The 11865-nt window shown below is 47.1% G+C and overlaps 2 protein-coding genes across 2 annotated transcripts; one reads left to right on the forward strand and one right to left on the reverse strand.

Annotated features, from left to right (window-relative positions):
• Positions 1-1391: 1391 nt before the first annotated feature.
• Positions 1392-7836, reverse strand: slx1b (SLX1 homolog B, structure-specific endonuclease subunit). The gene is made up of 7 exons (XM_006627346.3): positions 7549-7836; positions 6557-6763; positions 5914-5965; positions 5290-5607; positions 4317-4444; positions 3738-3825; positions 1392-2906 (listed from the first exon to the last, which is right to left on the reverse strand). Exons 2-7 carry the CDS (start codon positions 6727-6729, stop codon positions 2877-2879), a joined length of 789 nt encoding a protein of 262 aa, XP_006627409.1. The 5' UTR covers positions 6730-6763; positions 7549-7836; the 3' UTR covers positions 1392-2876.
• A 190-nt stretch (positions 7837-8026) lies between these two features.
• LOC102696823 (bolA-like protein 2) lies at positions 8027-11054 on the forward strand. The gene is made up of 3 exons (XM_069186645.1): positions 8027-8251; positions 9458-9555; positions 10712-11054. The coding sequence occupies exons 1-3, from the start codon at positions 8189-8191 to the stop codon at positions 10809-10811; spliced, it is 261 nt and encodes an 86-aa protein (XP_069042746.1). The 5' UTR covers positions 8027-8188; the 3' UTR covers positions 10812-11054.
• The last annotated feature ends 811 nt before the right edge of the window (positions 11055-11865 follow it).

An 11865-nucleotide genomic window follows, 5' to 3' on the forward strand; every position in this document is an offset into this window, starting at 1 on the left:
CCTTCTCTGAACTCTCTTTGAACTTTTTCCCAGCCAGCAATAGCATACTTGTGGTTTGGTGACCAAATCTCACAATGACATTCTAAATGAGGCCTCACCAGTGCCTTGTAAAGCTAGAGGAGATCTTGCCCTAATTTAATTGCACACTCGTGGCTGTACATCCAAGCACTGTCTGCTTTTTTCTTACCCACATTGTCTTGAGGTGTATATCTAGTAAATACCAAGACCCCTTTCATGCATATACCTGTAGCTCAGACAACTCCATTCTGCATGTAGTTTTCTGCTTCCTGCCTGGATCACATTGCACTAATAGTGGGGACATTTCACGTGTCCCTAATTCTCTCTGTGATTTCCTTGCGGCTGTTTCTGTGCGTCACTCGCTCCCCACTTCTGCCTCGCAAGTAAAGTGAACCTGTGAAGCTGCTGTATCAGAATCTAAATCATTGATCAGGATCGGGGAAAGAGCCATAGATCCCAACTGAGGCCTGCAGCATGTCGCTGCTTACAGCTGGAGATGGTGTCCCTTATGAAGAGAATTTTAAGGCCTGAAAGCAAATTTCATTGTTGCCTGGGCAACGTCAAGGAGCCCTAGGGGGTCCATTGTGGGGAGACGCCCTTTCTGTACCCCGAATTCAGCCAGCTGGGCAGCCACGGCCACCAACCCAGGGCCGTTACGTAGGGGCGGCCCCACACTGCCGCAAGGCCTCAGACAAGACTTTCGGGAAGCAGGGCACACCGGCCTGCTCACCAGTGTGGCGGATACTTTCTGAAGGAGACCTCCCAGTTTTAGGGTGTGTTTTCGGGAACGCATCTGCCACCCAGGTGCCTGAGCGAGGCGAAGGCCACCTCAACACCGCAAGGGCAGAAGAAAGGGGGTCTGGATTCCAAAAACCTCAAGCAGGATCTGGCAACTCCAGGCCACATCAGTTCTCGCTGCACCTCTGATCTTAATTGCTTAATTGAATTAATTATTTGGACCAGAAGCCGAATCGCCTCGTTTCTGGCCTTCAATCTTGCTAACTGGAACCTACCTGTGAAATGTTCTTGTGAAAGGACTTGAGCCAAACAAACGTACAACGGCGCACAGCATTTAAATGCCTTTTCTCACTGGCCAGCAGCACAGCCTGGCCATGGCCTCCACAAACATATTCATGACATCCTTCGGTCAGCTTCTCCCAGGGCAGGCTGGGAAAAATATGAGCCCCACCGCCCTTCCAAACCACTGCCGTTCAGTCCATGGGACACCCAGCACCTTCACTGTCAAATTCAGCCTGCTCATTGCCAATCAGCCAGTTAAGGAGCTGGCTGTAGTACATTTCGGCAAAACCCAGGTGTTGCAGCCCTGTCCTACAATGAGTCCAGAGAGGTTTCTAGTGCCCAGTACAAACAGGAAAAGAAAACTGTTGTTTATTGTCATTCTCTATTTATGATCGTACCCTCCTATATGATTTTACAACATCATAATCATATCAGTCATTATCACATTTACTCTATATACTGATTTTTTTTTTAATAACAGCTCACATTATGATCCAAATCTACTTACATTGACATCAACGTATACAGCTATGTGTTTAAATAGCTTTAAAAAAGATTTATTGCATGGGTTCTACAAACATTTTTAAAAAGTCGGCTGTACATAGTATAATGCCATTAAAATTTTTTGGGGGGGGAATTCTTGCGGCTGTTTATCAGATGTGATTACCCGCTTGATCCAGCCTCACTATGAAAATGGAGCTGCTGGTTTCCAGTCATTCATCATCTTTGCCCAAGAGGCTGCACAGGGAGATGAAACACAGCTTAAGCAGTCTACACTGAGCACTGATGCACTCAGGCGCGCACCTCAGTGTCAACAGCTTTCATGTGAAACAGGTTCACAGCTACATCTAGTAAATGTTGTTTACAGAACTATACTTGCTTATCGATGATCTGTATTTGAAGTTCACTGAGACCAGATTCGTCCTAGCAAGCAGCAAAAAACGAGTTTGAATTAGTGGAGTTTAGACAGGGGATTCAGATATTTCATCTTGAACACAGCAGGCCTAAAATTACAAAACAGAAGCTCCTGACACCCAGGGCTCTTGGTTAACTTCATGTCAATACTCCAGGAGGTGTTGCTGGTTTCCTAATCCAGGTTCTTATGACTGACGGTGCCTGCTGGTTTCATTCCAACCAATTATTTCATTGAGCCCCCAGCTTCAACTAACTCTTCACTAATTAGACCTTTCTGAATTCCTGTTCTGGAAATGTCAGCAGTTTTATTGTGTATTTGGAAGAAAAAAAATCACAAGTAATCTGGAAGCGTCATAATTGAAGTGGAGGAAATCATTAAAAAGAGTAGTTACTCAAGTAATTAATTCAATCGAGACACCAGCTGAACGCCTACAAGCCTAGCAAGACTAAGAGATGCTGTGGTAACCCAGACCAGGACTGGGTAGCTGCAGGAAGTGTGCAGGAAGGGTACACTGATTCAATCAAGCCTTACCTAACATAATCACTTGTGTGAGGTCCTGTACTGCCATTTTTTTAGAAGGCCTACAAAACCTGCAGACTACAGAGATCAGCTCTTGATCAAAGGGACATATTGCACAGATCTTTCCAGGTCTCAAACTGCTTTCCAGGTCCTGTACCGGCGACAAGCCAGTGCATTTTACAAATCGCCCATCGTACCACGGTTGGAGGAAAAGAGATAATCCATTTCCAAAATCCGCAAAACAGCTGGAGCGGTCAAGGTGCGCTAACCAGAAATCTTGTGGTCAGGCCTGCAGAGAGGCTGCTCTCTCCTTTGGAAACAGCAGCTGTGTTCTCCATGCTCATTGGCTGCGGCTCTCAGCTGTGTAGACACTTCCTGTCCAGATGTGGCATCATGGTTCCAATCACAGCTGCAGCTCGTCTGCCCAGTGACTCTGTAGAGCAAAACAAATGTGCAGACGTGCTGAAATAAATGCAGGCGTGCTTTTTGGGGTAAAAAAGGCAAAATTACCATTGCAGTACTAGACAAGAAGCATATTTTTCTAGAAAACCGCCTCTTGAACAGCTTTTAAAGAAGCCCAACAGAGTCTTGTGGGCCATGGGGTAAAACAGTCTTCCCAGCATTTTAGGAAGTGTTGAAATGTAAAGATGTAACTCTAGCATGAGAATCTGCAGTGAAGGAAGATACACAGTATAATGTGCTTAACACTCCCAATACCAGGCTAATTCTAAAGCTTTTCTGACTCTTCCTTTTGATTGACTTAGGTGAAGTCTAGTTCCAGCCAGAGACTGGCAGGAGCACTGTCAGTCTCAAGTGCTTTACGCCAATCTCCTCATTCCTGAGTCTTCAGAACCAACAAGGTCTTCTGTTTTGTTTTCCTACCTGAGCTCTTAATGACCTAAGTAAATCAGTTACTGTCCTAACCGGTCTTATTTGACATTGAAGGAGTTGAGTTCCAGATCAAACAAGCCGGGTTTTGGTTCTCCAAGAGCAGGAGACCTTAATAAACGCAGGCACCCACCCTTCACCCTTGACTCCGCAAGGGGAAAAGAAAGAGGGACAATTTTACACAACTAGTAATACATCTTCAGCACACTAAAGGAAAAAAACACTGTGAACTAGGCTCCAAAAGCCCATTTGTGGACAGCAGGTCCCAGATGTTGCTGCTGCTTGCCCTGTCCGACTGTGTACCAGGTCAACTAAGCTTCCTTCCAAAGCAAAATAAAAAAAAAAATCCTTCTGTCTCTCGATGCTGGTTGCCCACCTGGGAAGAAGCGCTAATTTCTTCTAAGTCTCCATAGCAACCCTTCTTGTAGCGGATCAGACTGCCCCAGAGCACTGGGGATTCACACCTGGAAAGAAGCACAAGAAAAGATTGCATGAGTAAAACCTTGTATCTTCCTTGTATCTTCAAAAAAATCTAAATAATATTTAATACAACACAGGTGTTCTATATTGCACAGTGTCCTGATGGAGTAAAATGGAAATGACATTTTAGAGACTAGAAGTAAGTTCCAGTTTAACCGCAGAGTTCATTTAAACAGAAAAAGATTAAATATGTGAGAATGCCCAATTGGGCCCATCCAGGTGTAGATATTTGATCGTCTTTGTGTTTAATGGTCATTTCTACTGTAAGTGTGTGGGTATCGGCTTCAACAGCATGTCTGCTCAGCTTATTCCAGACTCCTCCTGCCCTTTTTGTAACAAACTGCCGCCTCTTCTATGCCCTAAATGAATGTTTAGTGAAACGGTACCTTTGGGAATTCTGATTTTTTGGACTGAACTTGAACATCCCTCGAGATGAAAAGAGACAGGTTCGCATTTGTGCCGGACTGTGACTCACCCAGGACAAATCCCCTCCACAGGAAGCAGGTGGGCAGGCTCTGCCTGGAGGAAGTGCTTGGCCAAGCAGGTCACGTGACTGGTCATGTGACAAGAGGGGTGGAAACAGCAGAGCAGGTCTTCAGACAACTGGAAGGACAGAAGGAAGGCTGGAAATCAGGCTCTGAAAGGGAGGTGGAGAGAAGAACGTGGAATGGGGTAGAAAAGTGTGGGGGATGAGGGGGAGACAGAAAGGTTCCCATGTGCCTCAACCAGTAAACCAAAGGTCTACCTCCCTGGTCCAGCAGGACCCCAGTCTTACAGGTACCCCTAAACCACTCATTTCTAAATGTGGGAACACTTGCCATTTATTAACTGTCTAATTTAAGCAACCAAAGTCCTCAAGGGCTCAGGATCTTGGCTCCAAAAGACCTGTAACTTCATATAACAAATAAGTAGCAATTACTGATGAGTACATTTTTCCAATCCTTGAGGAAATACTGTTTCAATGCCTAGCTATAAAACTGGAGTTTTCTACATGCAGGGTTGGCGATGCCTGCAGAGAAGGAATTCGCTCAGAGCAGAGGTTGAGCTGGGAGTGTCCGTGGTGCCTGCCGTCGTTCCTTTCAGATCTTCAGGCTAATCGACACCAGCCGTGGGTCCCCCCCCCCCACCCCCAGGCGCATCTCACTCCCATCTGCTGTTCCCATTGTAGCCCAGGCCACAATCTGCACTGGCAGCACATGTAGCGTGTCTGCCAAGGAGTTATTGTGTGGTATTCACGCAAGAGGCAGTGGAACCAGATGCAACAGGTCTTGAAATCTGGCATTAAGGAGGCTGTTGAACTAGCCGCTGACCTAACTGGGGCAGATCAACAGCTCTTCAGGTGCTATAGGTTGAAAGAGAGCTGCAAACCCTAGTGGACTGAGGCTCTCCAAAAACGGGGTTGACCAGAGAGAGGAAGAGGAAGAGAGATGCCGCTCAGGCAGCCGTACCTCGATGGACTCCCGACACAACACGCACTTCTCTGTGCCCGTGGCGAGTGTGCCCGGCTCCCGCCCGCTGGTCTTCTTGGCGCGGACACTCCCGAAGGCGATGGGCACGTGCAGGGGGGGCTGGAGGGCGGGTTCGAAGTCCAGCCGGTACTCCTGCTTGAGCCAGCGGGCGGTCAGGGGCAGCCGGCTCCAGGGCGCCACCCGCAGCATGTGGGAGACCACACGCCAGTGGAACTCCAGGCTGGACTCGCGGCGGGACTTGCGAGCCACGTGGGCCAGGCGGCGGGAAGAGTGCGGGTGCTGCCACGCCCACTCGAACTGTGGGGGGGGGGGAGGGGTTAGTGAGGGGAGTGTCCGTGTTCCCACAGTTACAAATCTGGTTCTGGGGGATAAGAATCCCTTTGTGTGGCTGGTTTGTTAAAACTTCACGTTCTCAGGACTAGACAAATTCTAATGGATCAGAAAACCAAGTTATCCAGCATATCTGGCAGCACAAACGTATCCTTATTTCTATTCATTATATTTGGACACCTCATTGCTTACATCCGATAAGGATTCACCCTGCTGACAGGGTGAGAAGTATTTCTAAATACTATACGGAACCGGTCGTCATGAAGGACTCACCCGCAGAGCCGCAATGTCCGAAGGGAAGCCATGAATTATCAAGATCATCTCCCTGAATGGAAGAAAGACGACACCAGGAGACTGAGAGGCAACCACAACACCAAAGAGCATTCGATTGCAGAGCGGCTGGTGACACGGGCAGCTTTTTCATTTTTCTAGACTAGACTAGACTAGACTAGAAACCCTCGAGCAAGTGATCTCTGTTAGGCACAAGGCTAAGCACCAGGCAAGGCCCTCAAGGCCGAACACAAGGGGAACTGGGAGAGCATTCTGGGAAATGAGTGTGATGGGCGTGTCAGGATGGATGTGCCCCCTCATATGCCACCGGAGTATTTGTGGTTCACAGGAGTGAGAAGGTCACCCTTCCTTGACACAGATGACAGTGACTGTGGTGTGAGAACTCCTTTAGCCCTCCATGCTCTCCCCCTGACTGTGGATGGATGGATACATGGGAAAGCAGCCAATGGAGAGATGAGGACAAATAGCTGACAGATAAATATAGGCAGAAGGAGCACTTACTGCCTAAAAGGTGGCACACAGAAACAGAAAGACAAACTGATTAAGCAGATTAACAAGACCATCTGTTCCAATGACAAAGACACGTCCCCCAACCCCCAGGCCACCAACCCCCGCGTCCTCTCACCATGGACCACGCCCACTCGTCCTCTTGGCTCCGCCCCTCTGCCGCCCACCATTGTGCTGACCAATCCGGCGCTCCGGATTCACCGTGAACCCGATATAGATGCGGCCTTTGAACTTGGGGTTGGTGCAGTAGAGCATGTACACCCCAAAAAAGTTCTCTACCTCCACCACCATCCTGCCGCCACCAGAGGGCACCAGTATCACAGGCCTGGAAGAGGAAACCACGTAATGATGCGAATTGTTGTCATCAAGATGTAAAATATGTACCAAACAATTAAAGTGTAAATAGTCAACTTCCAAAGCAGACTTTTTAGACCTTTTAGACCTTTTAAAGTCTAAAGGATCTTAACGTTCACGTCATGATGATCCAAATAGAGAACTCACTCAAAAACATTCACAAAATCTCCAATTAATATGACTATTTCGTCTTCATTATTAATATAGCTCTCAAGCAGAACAAATGACTTAATATCATTATTATGTATAATAAATTGCCCGGGCCCGTTCAATGAATGAATCATATACATTAGAATAGATAAAGAGGTTACAGTGCACAATGTACGAACAAGACCTCGTTTAGAATATTGTGTATAATGTAGGCCACCACGTTATTATATATATATAGTACCGCTCTGTAATCAGTCCAGGGAAAAGCGACCAAATACCGAAGCTAAAGAACTGAAGACGTTTTGTCTTGAACAAAGGAGACTACGGAAGGCATAAAAAGACACCAACTGGACACAAATCCAAACTACGGCGAAGGGCACTTAAAACCGAGAACCGTTTCACTCAGACGGCTGTGGAAGTCTGGAAAATGTACCCAACCGTGCTTTAGAAGCCGATACAGAACTGAGACTTGCTGGTCTACAGAAACTGTTGGATGAAATGCTCGGGTCAATAACCTACTAGCAACGCACCGATGGGCTGCATTACAGAAACTAATTAAATATGTTCTTATGCTCAACATATCGCTATAATGAATTGCAGACTCACCTCAGCACAAAAAGTCACAATAAATTATGCCATTTTGAATTATTGAACACCGCTAAACTGCTCAAGAGGGGTGTTTTAAAAAAAATCAACTACCCTGTCTAAAGCTGTCGACATTCTCGCCTGATATTTTATTTCTCCTCCTCTTGTTACTTTATAAACTAAAACGATAAAATATTAGAAATAAAAGCATTTCCATGTTATCACATACTGCTTTCAAATGTCTTGGAAACAACGATTCGTTTTTCTCCCATTGATATTTTGTATTTAGCTCAGGCGTTTACGAAGGACAGCTAAAGAGTCCCCCTATCCGAAAACCACTGTGATTGGTCGTATCCTTCAAGCCCCTTAACTCCATGCTTTCTCCTCCCTGCTTGTAAAAGAAAAGAGCTCATTGGTGGCTATTGGAAGATAGTCCCGCCTTTATTGCCTACTTCGCCTACTATAGGTGGACATATACAAAGAGGCGGGGTTTCTTTCGTGACTCCTCCCTGCACAAAACCGGTAAGGGGAATAGGTCTATTAGGTTTCCTTACTTGATGTAGGCAGAATAAAATTGTGCTCGCACACCAATTCGTTCGGGAAATTAAAAAAAAAAGTTTTATTTAATTTGTCAGTTTCCTCCTTCTCCGGCTGTAATGCCATGGCGATCACCGCTGAGCACATTCGCGAGAAGCTGACCGCGGAAATCGGTGCAGTGCATGTGGTAAGTTAGTATGATTGGCCAGCGGGAAAAATAATTGAAATAATCCCCTTTGAAACAGCCTTAAATACTATAAACGGTAATGACAGGGGTTTCTGATGTTCTGTTTAACATGTCAAGCTTCCGAAGACAAGGGCTTTATTTTTTTTTCTTCAATACATTATCCGACGTAATACGCAGTTCTTGCCTGTTCATGAACAAACAAACGCACTGCGTCTCGTTGTGAAAGTCCTTCCGTCCTCCTTGTTGCGGGAAAACAAACCGCAAACAAAAATAACACTAGAGATTGCGATTACAGCCCGTCATCCTCAGGCAACGAAGACATTTGGACAGTCTGAACTAAATCAGATGGCTATAGAGGAGACGGACCCGGCAGGCCTAGACCGCTGATCATCACGACTGGTCCAGGGGAGGTGGCGGCTGATCTCCTGGTTTTTATCCAGCCCCCGGTCTCTCAATGACTGGATTGGAATCAGTTGTTCTTGTAATTGGTGTAATTGGTTATATTAGCACTGTCCCACGTCTCTACTCAAAGAGGACTCAGGCCCGGTATATGTCTGCACACCTGCTTTTCCTTCCAGCCCACCTTAATGAATTAACCCATTGCTTGACTGGAATAGTGGCAAGTTCATTCTGTCTACTCGAGAGATTATTTTTTTATTTGCACCATGCGATCATTAGAAACTCACGTTTGAGAGCTGAAAAGTCAGACAGCCCAGATGAAGTCTGTTATTAAGTCAATCAGGAATGGAATTTGTGGGCTGGAGCACACACCAGCAGGTGAGAGGGCCACCAGGACTGGGGAACCCCTAAAAATTAGGATACTGGATTCACGCAAGCATTCTGTACTGTGTTGTCTTTGTTATAACTCATCTGCTTAGCAGATGCACTTATCAGAAGCTATTTACACCGTTTAGAAACTTTAACATTAGGTTTGATGCCAGTGCAGACAAGGTATGTGTACATTGAGCATGATGGTAAGAATTGGGCAGCAAATCTCCTGTCCCAGCAGGCCCCTGGGGTTTTATTCCAGACGATCTTTATTTTATTGAACTGCTTAAGCTACCAAGTTGAGTGGTTTGAACGCCTTGCTCTTTTTTCCCTACTGGACCATTAGTGTCGTAGCTTTTTACCGCACCACCGCTGCACAGGCAGCTGGACTGTGGGTCCCCAGTCCCAGGACTCAGAGCCCCTCTTCTTCTCCCGCAGGAAGTGGAGGACACGTCCCCCAATAGGTGTGCGGCGAGCTTCAAGGTGCTGGTGGTGTCGCCGCAGTTCGAGGGCAAGACGCTGCTGCAGAGACACAGGTACGGAGCAAACTGGCGACTGGGGGCTGGGGAAATCCCAATATTTCCCCAGTATCCTATATATACTGCATTTGCCAGCGGCTCTATCACCTGGCCTCTCACAACTTGGCAGCCCACTGAAGCTCAGCAGGTGTGAGCCCGGTCAGTACCTGGATGGGAGACCTCCTGGGAAAGCTAAGGCTGCTGCTGGAAGAGGTGTTAGTGGGGCCAGCAGGGGGCGCTCACCCTGCAGTCTGTGTGGGTCCTAATGCCCCAGTATAGTGATTGTGACACTATACTGTAAAAAGGCGCCATCCTTCAGCTGAGAAATAACCGAGGTGCTGATCTTCTGCTGTGATTAAAAATCCCTGGGCCTTTCTTGCAAAGAGAAGGGGTGTTACCCCAGTGTTCTGGCCCAGTGTCCTAATCCCCCTCTCTGAACTGGTGTCATCACTCTGTTCTCCTCCCCACTGAGAGCTGGTGTGTGGGGAGAGTACTGGTGCATCATCCAGGTGGGACTGCACATTGGTGGTGGTGGAGGGGAGTCCCCATTACCTGTAAAGCACTTTGAGTGGGGTATCCAGAAAAGCGCTCAATGAGTGTAAGGAATTAATTATTATTATTAATCCATCTGTTTCCTAACCACTTTATCCAATTCAGGGCCACAGGGGAGCCGGAGTCTATAATGGCAAAGCAACGGGAGTAAGGCAGGGTACGCCCTGGATAGGACGCCAGTCTATCACAGGGCACACACAGACTCAAACACACGAACCGGGGCCAATTTCCCCAGAAGCCAATTAACCTACAAGTATGTATTTGGACTGTGGGAGGGAGTCAGAGCACCCACTTATTACACAAAGACAAAGAGATCGGTGCCGTTTAGTACGCAAACAAATAAGTTTCTTGACCAAGTGAGTTTTATAAAAACCCAAGGCTTAGAATGACACAGGCCGAGCTGATTGACTCTGAAATATTAAAGATCACCTGCAGAATTCCATGCTGATAAACAAGCATTTTATTTATCAGTCTCTAGCAACCACACGCCGATTCTGGATTAAATCTCAGTTGTGCAGTCCTACAACTGAATAGTGATGAGAGGTAGCAACAGAAAGAGCAAGCCCCCTTCCCCGATGACGTTGTCTCAAGTGACCAACTATGATCTGCTGCCCATTTCCAGGATGGTCAACTCCTGTCTGGCTGAGGAGCTGAAGGAGATCCATGCCTTTGAGCAGAAGACGCTGACGCCGGAGCAGTGGGAGAAGCAGAATGCTCAGTAGTGGAAGACCGAGCCTCAGACCAGCCCGACATTGCAGTGCAATGCTTTTCCTCGCCTGGAGGGGGCGCTGTGCTTAAGCGCTCACTCAGAGTGAACAATCACAGGTCCACTCCAGCCCCTCGTATCTTTGCTGTGTTTTTGCCCCATCAGCTTGGACTAGATTCTGGGTGTGTATGTGTTGGAGGTCGTAATGGGGAGATGTAACACATTTTTGCCAACATGGTAAAAGTTATTTCTGTTTCTAGCCTCTGTCTTCCTTTGAGTTTGGACCACGTCTGCAGTGTGCCCCTTACAATACTAACAGAGGAGTAATCAGCACTTTGTAATGTCTTGAGTTCGAGAGTGAGAAAAGAAGAAGGTAGAGTCCAGGTGTATGCAGACCTGATCCTGGGGGGATAACCCAAAGAATGGGTTTCATTAGTTCCTGGATTATTCAAATAGGGGTGTCAGTGGCTTGAGCACACCAGTGCCCTGGGGCAGAGCACAGCATGAAGCTACATGTCCTACTCTGGTGTCTTCGCCTATCTAAAGTGAAGGGGGGTGGGGGGTGGGAGAGAGAATTAAGCTTCTGCTTTTCATGGGGGAAGCATGCTTTTAATTGCGCAGAGTGTGAACTTATTCCCAATTAGCATTCATCTTTGCCTGGATGATTCCTTCTGGATCATGATGGCCTGGGCGTCCTCACCGTGAAGAGATGACTGCTGGCGTACTCCAAGGCTGGTCAGCAGGAGGATCTGCCATGAGTCCACTTTTATTGGGTTTTAAATGAGTAGTTAGCAGAATTAATATGGCAATTAAGGAGCCAGCTGCAGTGGGGTGCTTTGAAGGAGCTGCAGCTTGATCAACTGTGGTAGAGCTCTGGGGAGGAGCTACTGTCCAAGAAGTGAAGTCTTTTTAAATCAGGGGTGTGAAGCTCAGTTCCTGGAGGGGCGAGTGTCTTCTGGTTTGTGGTCCACCTGAGTGAGCAGTTACAAACTTAACTGCACGAGTGTGATACTCCTGTCCTGGCCCTGAGGTGTCTTGTAAGCACCCGCCTCTTTATTTAAAGGGGGAAC

This window comes from Lepisosteus oculatus, chromosome 3 (assembly GCF_040954835.1).
Source record: "Lepisosteus oculatus isolate fLepOcu1 chromosome 3, fLepOcu1.hap2, whole genome shotgun sequence".
In the NCBI taxonomy this organism is placed as follows: Eukaryota; Metazoa; Chordata; class Actinopteri; order Semionotiformes; family Lepisosteidae; genus Lepisosteus; species Lepisosteus oculatus.

What these genes read in the sequence shown, in the direction of transcription:
- slx1b (XM_006627346.3), bottom strand. Translation starts at nt 6,729, where the DNA reads ATGGTGGTGGAGGTAGAGAACTTTTTTGGGGTGTACATGCTCTACTGC. An exon ending in CGGACATTGCGGCTCTGCGG is followed by an intron (nt 5,608 to 5,913) that starts GTGAGTCCTTCA and finishes CCCCCCCCACAG; the next exon opens with TTCGAGTGGGCGTGGCAGCA. An exon ending in AAATTAGCGCTTCTTCCCAG is followed by an intron (nt 2,907 to 3,737) that starts GTGGGCAACCAG and finishes TTTGCTCTACAG; the next exon opens with AGTCACTGGGCAGACGAGCT.
- LOC102696823 (XM_069186645.1), top strand. Translation starts at nt 8,189, where the DNA reads ATGGCGATCACCGCTGAGCACATTCGCGAGAAGCTGACCGCGGAAATC. An exon ending in AAATCGGTGCAGTGCATGTG is followed by an intron (nt 8,252 to 9,457) that starts GTAAGTTAGTAT and finishes CTTCTCCCGCAG; the next exon opens with GAAGTGGAGGACACGTCCCC. An exon ending in ACGCTGCTGCAGAGACACAG is followed by an intron (nt 9,556 to 10,711) that starts GTACGGAGCAAA and finishes GCCCATTTCCAG; the next exon opens with GATGGTCAACTCCTGTCTGG.